Here is a 12,855-nt window from a genome sequence, read left to right as displayed (position 1 = left end):
AGCCTCTCGGTAATGAGCTGTAAAAGTCACCATTAAATTCTTGACAAACCACGAAGCCTCCTGAACAATCTTTCAAAACACTGAGAGCTGGATGTAATTTGCATCAGTCGGAGGCACTGGATGTGTTGTTTGCAACCAGCATCAATACTGCAGAAGGAAAATGGGAAGTTAAAAATGAAAGCAGCCAAGCACTGTCAGTAAGTTTCCAAGGCGATCATAAAAAATGTTCGATAGAATTGATGACATGCCAGCAAACACAGTGGGATGTAATGCATTTTAAACAGATGCAATCATCTTAGATTGGACACTTTGTCATCAATGTTGAATCTGGTAATTGCTGGCAGCTCAACTAAAAAAGAACAATCAATATGTAAGAGGTTGATGAAACAAAGAGAAAATAAGCACTTTTCTGGAAAGCACACTTACATGTAACTCTTACACTTAGCAGGACCATCACGTATTGTACACAGAATGACAGTGTATGTTTCCTGGAGGCATGCGCATGTTACTCACAGACTCTGTCGCAGCTCTGCTGTATCTCTAGATGTTCCCAGTGACTGAAGGTTCTTCTCTAACGTGACAACTGGAGGAATAAATGGATGATACAAACATTTAGAATATATCCTGGAGTCATACTCTCATGCACTTGAGTCCCGTAGAGCGTTTTCCATCCATTCTGTAGCTGTACTCAAATCTGAACGTAAATCTTAATTCAAAATGTTCTAACTAATCCAAAGAAAAATCTGATTACTACTACAACAATCTAAAACTTCAATGTTAAACTAATTTTAGTCCACATTTTAACCCAGTACATAAGCATCATTTAAATTGAGTAATACTACCCAATATATATTTCAACCCTAAACTCAACCTTGAATCTAAATCTAAACTTAATCTTAAATTAAATCAAAATACTCCCAAACCAAAGCAATAATTGTGAAGTAGGTTTTTTCATGAATGTAGCCCTCATTATAACACTAGTCTGAACCTTTACATCAAGCTGGTCATTTTCCACATAACATATATTGTTATTTTCACTCTTAATTCTGAAACCTAGGACATGATGTCAAAGCTACCTTAAATCAATGTAAATCTAATTTGGACCTTGAATTCAAACCTAAATTTTCAATCCCCCTTTGTCCTAATTGATATTTAGCACTATGTCTACTGTTAAGACTGAAGCATAATTCATCTTTAATATAATCTGATCCATAAACTTGAATGATAATTTTGAATATATGTTAAATTTGTTGCTAAAGATAATCTGAAAACTAAACTCAACCTTATATTTCACATTAAATATAGCCCCAATTTAAACTGAGAACTTATTCTAATTTTAATCTCTCAACAGTCTTGTCCCTGATTTAATTCAATCCCTAAATTTATATCCTAGTCTTTGATTAGAAGAGAGGGAATACCTAAAATGTCTTTGTTTAAGTGTATATGTTCGTACAGGAGGACACAGTCAACTGCTCACACACATGCACATGCAGTTACAGTGATGAATGGCAATTTTACCGTTGGCGTTGATCTGGAAGATATTGGATGAGGTCTCCTGAAATACGTCTTGCAGCTCCGAGGGGCTGACCTGTGTGGCTTTAGAGAAAAGATGATATGAGCAAACACTTCTCTGACCAGTGGAGCATGACACCAAGCTGACACCAGAGTAACAGCATGTAGGGACCGCAGTGATGAAACAAAAGGCAGAACAATATCCAAATACAGTCTGAATGTTTGCAGAAGCGTCTGGATGTTACAACTGACCTTCAGTTATCCTCTTTTAGTCAACAGTTTTTTTAATGGCCCAAATGCTGAAATACCATCTGAAAGATACAGATTTTCAATGTGGAAATGTAACTTGTGTTATTTACAGTTTGGCTTGTTTTAAGGATCACACTGAAACACCCATTTTCTGTGATTTTACTACTTATTATCTGCAATTTATAAAATCGATTACATAACAGTAATTTGCTGTAAAAAAAAAAAAAAGTACATTCATTTTTACAATGTAGGTGGCCATGGGGAAAACATCTGGTTTTGGGTTATTCCTGACATTAACTGCAATATGAGTTCATTCATTTACCAGGCGCCAAGACACAATTCAGCACTATAGAGATGAAATGATTCACTGATTAATCAATAAACAGAAAATTAACTGGCAGCAGTTTCGTTAAGTGATTATTCATTGAACCAAATTCGCTGGTATCAGCCTCTCAGATGTGATTATTTGCTGAGTCTCCATTGTTGTATTTTAAGAAAGTGAAACTTTGGGGCTTTTCGAATGTTTGTCAGACAAGAGAAAATTGAGAACATCAATAGCATTTTTTCAATAATTAAAAATATATACTTTACATACAGAAAAACACACTTATGATGGAAAATAACTATGAAATGTGCTGATACTGAAACTAACAGTTGGTTACAGTTAGAGGTCTTTGATGAAGGATTATAATCTTGCATGAGACCTTAGAGCACTGGGATATAACAAACTGTAGAACAAATTGTTACGGTCCTTGGTGTTGGTGCCGGCTTATATTGTGGTGGATCCCTTGTGAGCTCTGTCCAGGGAGAGGAGCAGCATGGACCCTGCTGCAGCTGGCTGGAGAGCCTGCTCCGGTCCCAGCTACCAGCCATTGCAGCTAATTAGCCTGGAGCTCCAGACCTGCTCTCAGCCCTTCTCCTCCGAGCCTGCCGCTCCTGATTGGACCACCACTCAGTTCCCTCCACCCTCAGCCAATCCAACTGCAGCAGTCGACACACCTGGACTATAAATCAGCCTCCAACCTCTCAGTCAGGGTGGCTGGGATTTAATATGAACAGTCTGTCCTGCTGCCTCTTGTTTTGTGTCTTGGTGTTTCTATGTTAAAATGTAACTTCTGTTGACAGCTGTTAGCTTAGCGTGGGAGCTACCCAAGTCTTGGCGAAAACTAAAACTCCAGTTAGCAGCTGTCCAACTTGATTCCGGAGTTACTTGTGTCTTTTGTTTTTTGTAATGTGTGTTCTGAGGCACTTGCTTGCTTAGGTTTTTTTTGTTAGTTGTGGGTGTTGCTATTGGATTTAAGCTTGGCAAAGGAGTTTAGTTTTGTTTTCATTTAGCTACCTTTCGTCACTCTGTCAGCCTTCATTTGGTTTTATTTGGTTCATTGATTTTTAGCAACATCTACAAGTCTTCTTTGTGTCATCATATATATATACACACACATACACACACACACACACACGTATATATATGTGTGTGTGTGTGTATATATATATATAAGGGGCTGCAAGGTGGCGCAGTTGGTAGCACTGTTGCCTCGCAGCAAGAAGGCTGCCGGTTCGCGGGGGCACTGGAATCTTTCTGCGTGGAGTTTGCATGTTCTCCCCGTGCAGCGTGGGTTCTCTCCGGGTTCTCCGGCTTCCTCCCACAAGGTCCAAAAACATGTTGAGGTTAATTGGTGATTCTGAATTGTCCGTAGGTGTGAATGTGAGTGTGCTTGGTTGTCTGTCTCTAAGTGTAGCCCTGCCATAGACTGGTGACCTGTCCAGGGTGTCCCCTGCCTTCGCCCTGAGTCAGCTGTGATAGACTCCAGCCCCCCCGCGACCCTAGTGAGGATTAAGCGGTGTATAGATAATGGATGGATGGATATATATTTTTTTATTTTATTTTCTCATGTTTATAACATTGCTGAACATCTCCACTGATTACATCTGGTTTTGGTTACACACAGCTGACCCTAGAGGCTGGATTGTAACACAAATATACACTAAAATAAAGGTCCTACACATCTGTTTTAAAGTCCCTTTACCAGATGATGGATGACCTGTCATGGTAATATTTTGCTTCAGGGGTACAAATTTCCAACACTATGCAGATCTAGGTGACACGTAGTAAACCTCAGGCTTTTGATACTTTGGGGGTTTCTGGGTGTTTGGGATCCCTGTGCGTTGCCTGCTTTGCCCAGTCCATAATCCAACTGTCAGTCTCTCTTAAATGTATGATTAAACCCCAATGGATTACTTTATTTTAAGGATTTAGTTTATTTCAGCAGTAAGTACTTCCTCTTTTTGCGCTTTTGTTATGCAAAGCCCAGATTTTACTTTGTCAATCAAAAAATTGTGGCCAGTGTCATGCCATGTGTTTCCTTCCATATTCTTAGTAGCATAGGTTTAGAATGTCTTTTCTAGCAGCAAAGTAGTGTAAAGCTGACACCTTAATAATCACTTAACACAAAGACAGCTGAAATATGTGAAACGGAGTTAGCATTAATGTGACTCCAAAGGCATGAGCCATGTCGCATACTAATATTTTACACGTAACTGAAAAATGTATGTGATAAATGATCATGTATTTTGGTGTAGACATTCATCCATATGTGCTCCCCAGAGTAAGAAATGTAAGAGCCATTGAATGGCAATCGCAAAATAATTTCATTTAGTCCAAATCTTGCGGCTATCACCAAATACCTGCAAAATGAATGCCATTCTCACCAGCCTCAGCTAATTTGTAGTATTTAACTTTGCCATTGATTGATCACTCACAATGGCGTGGATGTTATATTTTTTAGGAGACGTGATTGTACACAGATGACAGATTTGGTAGTGACAGCATGTAATATATGAGCTTAATTAAGTTTCTCTGTGCAGATAAAAACAAACAAATTAAACAAACCTGGAGATTAATGTAAACCATTTTAGTTGACCTCATGACTAATGCTTATCGTGTTATATGCCTATATCTGCTTTTTTTCTTGTGAAATTTTAAACACATATGGTGGGCAGCCAAAGGGAGTTTTAAAAAATAAATTTAAGGACTTAAAAGAAGTGACATCAAGCATGCAGTTTTTAATGATAAGAGACAATAGGTAAATTAACATTTAAAGTAATTATATTGAAATATTGCGCATTGTAGTTACGATAAAAAGAAGTGGAAAGTGAAAGAACATCAAAGACTGCGAGAGTCTCTAATGTAGAATCTAACTGCAGTGATGATGATAGACTGGACGGGGAAAATGGCATGGCACTAAGCCACAGGCTGGCAGCAGGAGTGGTGAGTCTGCTGTATAAGCTATGTGGGCAGGGCCATTTTCCTTGTTCAAAAGCACATGTCATTGCAAATGACAGGGAGGGTTAATGGCCTGGAGCCATTACAGCAGGCTGAGATCAACATCACGACCTGTATGAGCTGCACGTCCTAGCCATCTCACCCACCCTTTTGTCAAATATTGCAACCAGAAATGACTGCAATTGGCTTTTTTTCTGACACAGTCAAAAATAAAGGAGTATCAAGGTAGAGGTGTTAAAATGCTCAGAGGTCCCCATACATGAGGAAAGGGGGTTCAAGCATTGGCATGAAATAAAGAGAGATGGGAAGGTTAAGTCGGAGACATAGCAGGGAGACAGATATCCATAGTGCTGAGTGGAACTGGTAAATCATAAGTCATTAGCTCTACTCACTAAGCTATACCGACAAGTCGTCCAGGTAATAACATGATCGCATGCAGTCAGTCAAGCAGCGTTACAAGATTGTGACACATGTGGAAATGGGTCATTTTTCAGTTGAAAGATCTTTAGTGCATTTTTTTAATGTTATTTCAGCACACACACACAGACACACACACACACACACACACACACACATCTTTAACACAAGCTTTGTCCATCTTTCATGTTTTCACAGTGATTGATGGATTTCCACTGTTAATGCTGCAGCAGAAGTGGTGTGGCCTGTCAGTAGATGGGCTCAAAGGATGGACTATGTTGTAGGTGTACGTCAGAGCATGGCTTGAGGAGGATACCTTAATTCAAAAGTTCTTGTTGTTCATTTTGTACAGAATGTCCATCCAGGTAAGTTTTAACTGGTATCATTGATGCAACTTATTCTTCTTCTGTCTTGCATAATCATGATCTCTAAAATGTTGATGTCAATCTGTGCGTTGTGCTAGGGACAGAAATATGTTTCCGCACCAAGAAAGAACTGCATGAGTGCAAATTAACTAACTAACTAACTAACTAACTAACTAACTAACTAACTAACTAACTAACTAACTAACTAAATAAATAAATAAATAAATAAATAAATAGTGGCATAGCAGTTCAGCAGTGAAATAGCACTTTGCAGAGTAAGTTGGTGCGGTGAATGGTTGGGTAGGTGAATGGACAGATTTCAAATGCAACACAAATTCAAGTTGGACTTATTAAAGGGGAACTTGTAATAAATGCACTGTTCCTGGTTCCAGTCTTTAGTAGTTATCTGTTTCATTTTGGAAATAAAATGTAGGAAATCTGTCCTGTAGAATCCCCTGCTCCCTATAATGTATAAGCAAATGTACTATGTAGCCTGTGGCAAAGTCCTCTGAACAACAAGGCCATGTCATGCTCACTCTCCAGCCATACTTCCAGGACATACAGCATCAGATACTGATGAGCCATTTTGATACTGTAATGACTTGCTATTAAAGAGGAAATCCAACAATTCTAACCATTAAACAATGCCAGATGTTGACCATTGAAAATGAAGTCATCTCTAAAACTAAGCTGACCAACTACCTCAAGTAATGTTACTTGAGTAGGAGTCTGTTGAAAGACTATACATTTAAAAACGACGATGTAGGCCTGTGGATTTTGATCCCTCCTTTTTAATTTAAAAAACACAAAAAATAAAACTGTCAATTGTGAGTCTAATAGTGTAAAAAAAAAAAGTACAAAACAGTGGAGGGGGGGCGGGGGGGGGTTAGTTTTTTTTTTTTTTTTTTACAGAAAAGATAGGCAGAAATCAAAAACAAACAAACAAAAAGCGTTCTACACCCCTCCCACTCCGTGAGCACTGCCATGTACACGTGCTTCATACGTGCATGAAACACAACTGTGAACATGAACATAAAGATGAAACTGAATTAGCCACAGTCACAGCTGGGAGGCCTTTGGCTATGGTTAGCAGAAGGCTAAACCATTTGGTACATTCAACACAGCCACTCATTGCCAGTTTGCATTGTAAATCTACCCACACAACCTAACCAATCACACATTTAGATGTTACAGAAAAATGATGTCATCAGCTTATGTTAAAGCAGAAGAACAGCACGCTGAAAATATGAAAAAATGAGACTTCAGTTCTCAGAGTATGCTTCACTGTATCAATACTTGTTGTACTGTGTTTATTGTTAGACTCTCTGCTTGACTCTATTTTTGATAAGTCTGTCCTTTGTTTCGGATTGCAGAAAAGGCAGCTGTTACAGTATTGACAACAGCTGCCTTTTAATGCACCACTTTCCACCGTGTGAAGGAATGTGCACACACATCTGCATTTATAGAATAGGCAATAGGAACAACAGCCTCTCTCTGAAAATCACTTGACAGATTTTCTCAAGCCTATCTAGAGCCAAAGGAAAAACAGAAATCTGGTTTCCTTTCACACCATTTGAATTACAATATGCTTCAAGGTTATAATTAAATTTATAGGCAATGACAGCAAAAAATACAGCCGAACCCAGCCGTGATTTGTGGCGCTGCGGCCTCCCTCACTTGTGCCCAAACTGATGAGCAATTAAACTCATTTCCATAACCTGCACCTTTAACAAATAAGATCTGACGCTGGCCTGTTTTGGCACATGTTGCTCCCAATCTGAAAAAAAAAAAAAAAGTTGCTTTTGAGGTTAAATATTGAGTGAAAGAGTTTATATCTGAGATGAAGGCTGTATTTAGGAAACTAATTAAAGACCAGATACGGTCAGTGAAAGAGTTATGAAAAATAAACTAAGAAAAAATGTGGGATACGTTAGTAAAATTATTTTACACTCATATACTATATATTTGTATATACTATAGATTTCTGTTACCAGAAAAGATCACATCCTGTTTAATACTGGCTACTTCTATTGGATCCCACTGGACTGGAGCTGGAAGGCTTTTCCGAGATGTTTACATTCAGACTGTTTCTCTGCTTCAGTAGTCAGTCCGCAGTAATAAATCAGATTCATCGACTATTCATTTAAATTTTCATTCCATTTCTCAACATTTTGCACCTCTAAACAGTAGCACCTTTAATACATATTGCATGAGACAAATCATGCAATTTTATGGTGCCTGCTTTTTTCCCATTTTACCTGTGTAAAATCTTGACACGGTCTTTAGGTAAATAGGGACAAACGCAATTAGACTGTTAAGCACTTGAAAAAGGACTACATCCTCTTGTTTATCCAGAATTTACAGTGGGGAAACTTGAACAACTGTTCAAGTGCAGCATTTCACGTCTCTAGTCTCTGGAATCTGTTGCAACAGAGCGTTTGGTGTCAATAGCTCAGTAGCTGGACAAACACTAACGACACTCCAAAAATTTCCCTTTTTGCACTTTAAAACAAAAACCATGAATCTAATAAAAACTATCCTTTGCTTTCCTGCATAGTTTTTATCTTTTTGACAAATGGCTGAAAACTGTGTGCCCAGTGTTTTGCAAGTATCACACAATCCTCTTTTAACATAACTTTCTCACTGGAGCCCACAACACATAATCAGCACTTATGATTTCATGCTCATTTCACAAACTCCACGGCTCCATGTTCCCTGGAAGGTTGAGGGATCCATAGAGGGTTATTTCACAATCAGCTGCTTTTTATCTTTTCACACTTGAAACTTTTCTCTTACATTAACATGCCTATACTTTAGCATGCGCATATCAGCATGCCACTTCAAAGCTCTACTGATATGCTACAAAATCACTGACAAATTTAGTCTCTGTGGTTTGAGCAGTGTGTCTGATACAGTCACTTTGATTAGGTCCTATTTCATATTCCCACAGAGGCATTTTAGAAATGCTTATGAGGAATGTACTAATTACACAATAAAGTGTTAACAAGACTGCAGCTGTCTTTTGCCTTTACTAAGTTGCCGTTATTAAACTTTGAGCTAATGCAACATGCTACAAACTCCACAATGATAATGCTAACGTCCTGATGCTAACTAGCAACATAGCTTGTTGCTAGCATATGCTAATTATCATATCAATAACAGTTGGAACTTTCTATAGCTGCTAATTTATAATAAAAATTGTATTTGACTAATAAGTGACAAACATGTGCCAACAGACATTGTGCTACAGATGTCAATAAAACATTTGAACTTTTTCTATGTTTTTGAAAGGTTTTTTAAACCCCTTTTCAGTAATCAGTGGCAAATTATTTGGCAGCAATCAATTGTAATTGCTAGTAAGTTTTGCGCCTGTCTCCTGTGAAATTTTGGACCTTTAGATGTTTGTACCTGAACTGCTCAGTTTCATCAGGATGACATTGGTGGTGATCTCTGGATTCGTCTTGTTCTCTTGCGCTACCATTCTTGCCAGTGCAGATGCAGGATAGGCACGCACAAGCGAGGTACTTCCACATGTGACACCTTTCTCACTCACTTTGTTCTATAATTTAAAATCTCTTAGTCTACAAAATAAAATGTTCATAACAATAACACATTTACTGCAATCAAAACAGATACAAGATCACCAATACTTAATGGAATCCCCCCCCCACCCCTGCAAAACCTTAACAGGAGCTGAAACGTATTGGTTCCAGCTGTTTTGGACCATTTCCTTTATTCCTCAGAGGTTAGATATATTTATATAACCTGCAACATCCAACAGTAGCAGGATATGAGTGCCATCAAAGAGAGAGAGTTGTGTGCATTTGCACAAGTGGATGATACTGATGGTAACTTAATCACTGACCATTTCAGAAGACAACTAACCCAGACAACTAATAAACTTCAATTCAAATGTAACACCTAAGTCAGATGTTCACATCACAATTACCACTCATGGCCCTCTTAGAGACAATAGGACATCGCTTACCTCCCCAAGAACCTGGTAATAGTCATAAAGAGTCAATTCTGAAAATAACCACACAGAGCAGATTGCACTCTTTCCTGTGACCTCCTGAGCTCCATCTGCTTCCTACAATCAGTACTTTCTAAAGAAAGAACTGAAAAAGCTTTAAATCCTCAGCTTAAGGAAATCTAACATCACCAGAGTGATGATCCCAACATCTAGACTCAGGTCATCAGAACCCATCAGCAGAACCAGGACTGAAGAATATGTCACATATGAAGTGTTTGTGGAGGAAGCGCACACATGAAATACAAACACTACCTTCTCTGTCACTAAAAGACACAGAAAGATTTTCATCTTAAGTATATGTAAATGTAAGGTATTATTTTTCCTATTATGGAATGTAAATGCTTGTGTTGATAGTTACATTTGAAGTTTACTTTCATCCATCCATCGTCGATACACCGACTAATCCTCAGGAGCCTATCACAGCTGACTCAGGGTGAAGGTAGGGGACACCCTGGACAGGTCACCAGTCTATCAAAGGGCTACACTTAGAGACAGACAACCAAGCACACTCACATTCACACCTACGGACAATTTAGAATCACCAGTTAACCTCAACATGCTTTTGGACCTTGTGGGAGGAAGCCGGAGAACTCGGAGAGAATCCACGCTGCATGGGGAGAACATACAAAGTCCACGCAGAAAGATCCCAAGATTCGAACCCAGGACCTTTGAGCTCTGAGGCGCTAGTGCTAACCACCAAGCCACCGTGCAGCCCGTTTACTTTCATGTATCCTGAAAGATATCTGGCCTCTGACCTCTTATGGACAAAAAAAGTCAAGACCAGCCCTTGGGATGAACGCATCCATGATTGGCTAAATGATAAGCTGAGTTTGGCTCCAAAGAACTATATAAAAATGAAATGACCACAAAACAATACGTGTTCTTTATACTATTTTTCAAGGGTTTCTTTTTATTTTGTTCCACTTAAAATTGAGGCTTCTTACATTAACTTTTCTAATGCAATGGCGCAAACATTTTGTTAATAACTATGGCCTTTGACTCTTACTACTTTTACTTCAGCCTACGTTTTCCTTTGTCAGTGTGGAGTATTGTGTTTCAATTGATGAGAAAAAAATTAATTAAATCAATTCAAGATGAGTCTGAGTCACCTGAGAGGGTCTGAAAACTTTCTGTATGGACTGTAGGTTTTTGGTGAAATACAGATGTTTAGACATAATAAAGATAAATATTTTTTAAATTACAATATGTCATTAAATAATTCACAAATTAGTTCTCAATGTCACCTTTCAATTAGTTTCTACCTGTCATAGTGTCTAAACACACTAAGGAGTGCACTGAGATTTTTGTTTTGCTTGGTATGTACATGGCCGATTGGATGTGAGGTTTTCAGTATATATTTTACATACAGTATCGTCGCTGTCAAAATTAGTGTCTGCAGAGAAATTATGGAAAAGAAAAAGCTGTGGGACAGATGCTCACTTTACATATTTCCAGTTGCTAATGATAAACCCAGTGAACTGATTATAGATGATGATCAGTTAGGCAGTGTGGTTGATTTTCTTTCCCTCTCTCTTTTAAAGAGCTGAATAATCAATACAACGTGCCCTGATTTCTCGCACTGTAATGAGTGAGAGTCCTGAGCACGCCGAGGATGAAATGCCATCATGCCCTCACAGAGTAGCTAGTCGATAGCACAAATGTGCTATCTGCAACATGTTCAATTATACTCTCAAATCAGAGAGGAACTTAATCAAGAGCTCCCATCTCATTATGCCTGAGGTCAGTGGCTGTCTCTCCTCCCTGAGGAGGACAGATTTTTACTCTCCCCAAAAATCTGCATTTAGCCACTGAGCAGCTGACTGAGAGAATGAGAACCTGGCCTGCTCCGAACAGCTGGCACTGCAGGTGGAGCTGACAAGGTTTGATTTTTGTTCTCTGTAGGATTTGACCAATATACATACCCAGTGTGTATGTAGCATAAACCCATCCCAGCAGCTACCACAGGAAATCAAACTCAAGTGGAGCAAATTGGACAACATTTTATGCATTTTGTGTTGAAGGTATTGTAATTTTTGGATTTGTTTGCTGGCTGACTTTGTCAAAAGGTCAAGAACTGATTGTTATCTTCAACTCAGAGCAAAAAGACAGAGATCTCTGGCATACTGAATACTGAACAAGTGCTCAGAAATATTATCATTGACTTCACAAATGTCTTATCTGACTACTTTCAGCCAGTAAAAAAAATACATCCCTATTAGCAAAGGGAGTGCATATTAGTTTCTGTTTATATAAATTAGACTCCAGACAGAATTTGTGAACATCTGGGGGACAACTTTAGATTTAATTTTTCTTGAAGCCTCTCTCCAGTTTGAGTCTCTCCTGATTGAACTACAACAACAGGCTCTTCATCCTGACATGGGCTGAAATCTTAATGTTCAACTAAAATTTTAATGCTACACCTAAGTAGTACTGTTACTTGTTTCTAACATTAATTGCTACAGTACTTGATCAATTCACAACTGAAATGTTATTAGATTCAGGGCGGTGACCATCTTGCTACTGAGACATAAATAAATGACAGCAGCACTCGAGCTGAACAAGTTTGTTAAAACCTGATAAGCCATGTTATCCCCATAAGATAACAATGTTCCAAAAAACTTCTTGTGATGTCAAGAAAAACTGAAGAATTGTTGGGGGGGTTGGGGTTAGATAACTGTGGAGGAAAGTCCATGACATTCAGCACTCTTTGATCTTCTTTGGTCTTCAAGTGGTTCTTCAAAGCTTTGAAGTGTGTTTGGGCTCCTTATCCTACAATATGTATCCTTCTCCACAAAGATATAAGACAGAGGATGGAAGATGTCTCTCAAGGATGGAATACTTCAGGTTGGTCAGAGTGCAGCCAATAGAGTGCAAGTGTGAAATTTCAGAGTATCTTCTGACAGGTCTATCTGATCCTACTTCCACTTCGATATGACGTCATTCCTTCCACTATCACAGTCTATTAGTTGTGCTGTAAACTTGAGCCACAACCAGAT

The 12,855-nt window shown here is 38.6% G+C and overlaps 1 protein-coding gene across 1 annotated transcript in view; it reads right to left on the bottom strand.

The window, feature by feature from the left end:
• Window positions 1-12,855, bottom strand: part of tsnare1 (T-SNARE Domain Containing 1) — a 157,052-nt gene that overhangs the window by 89,024 nt on the left and 55,173 nt on the right. The window contains exons 3-4 of the mRNA XM_008279294.1: window positions 1,519-1,596; window positions 514-583 (exon numbers count right to left, since the gene is read on the bottom strand). Coding sequence (XP_008277516.1) covers window positions 514-583; window positions 1,519-1,596 — 148 coding nt within the window. The remainder of the gene's footprint in view (window positions 1-513; window positions 584-1,518; window positions 1,597-12,855) is intronic.

The sequence above is a fragment of the Stegastes partitus genome, unplaced genomic scaffold, assembly GCF_000690725.1.
Source record: "Stegastes partitus isolate 25-593 unplaced genomic scaffold, Stegastes_partitus-1.0.2 Scaffold152, whole genome shotgun sequence".
NCBI lineage: Eukaryota > Metazoa > Chordata > Actinopteri > Pomacentridae > Stegastes > Stegastes partitus.
Note: the sequence above shows the minus strand (reverse complement) of the source record. Positions and strands in the feature narration are given on the sequence as shown.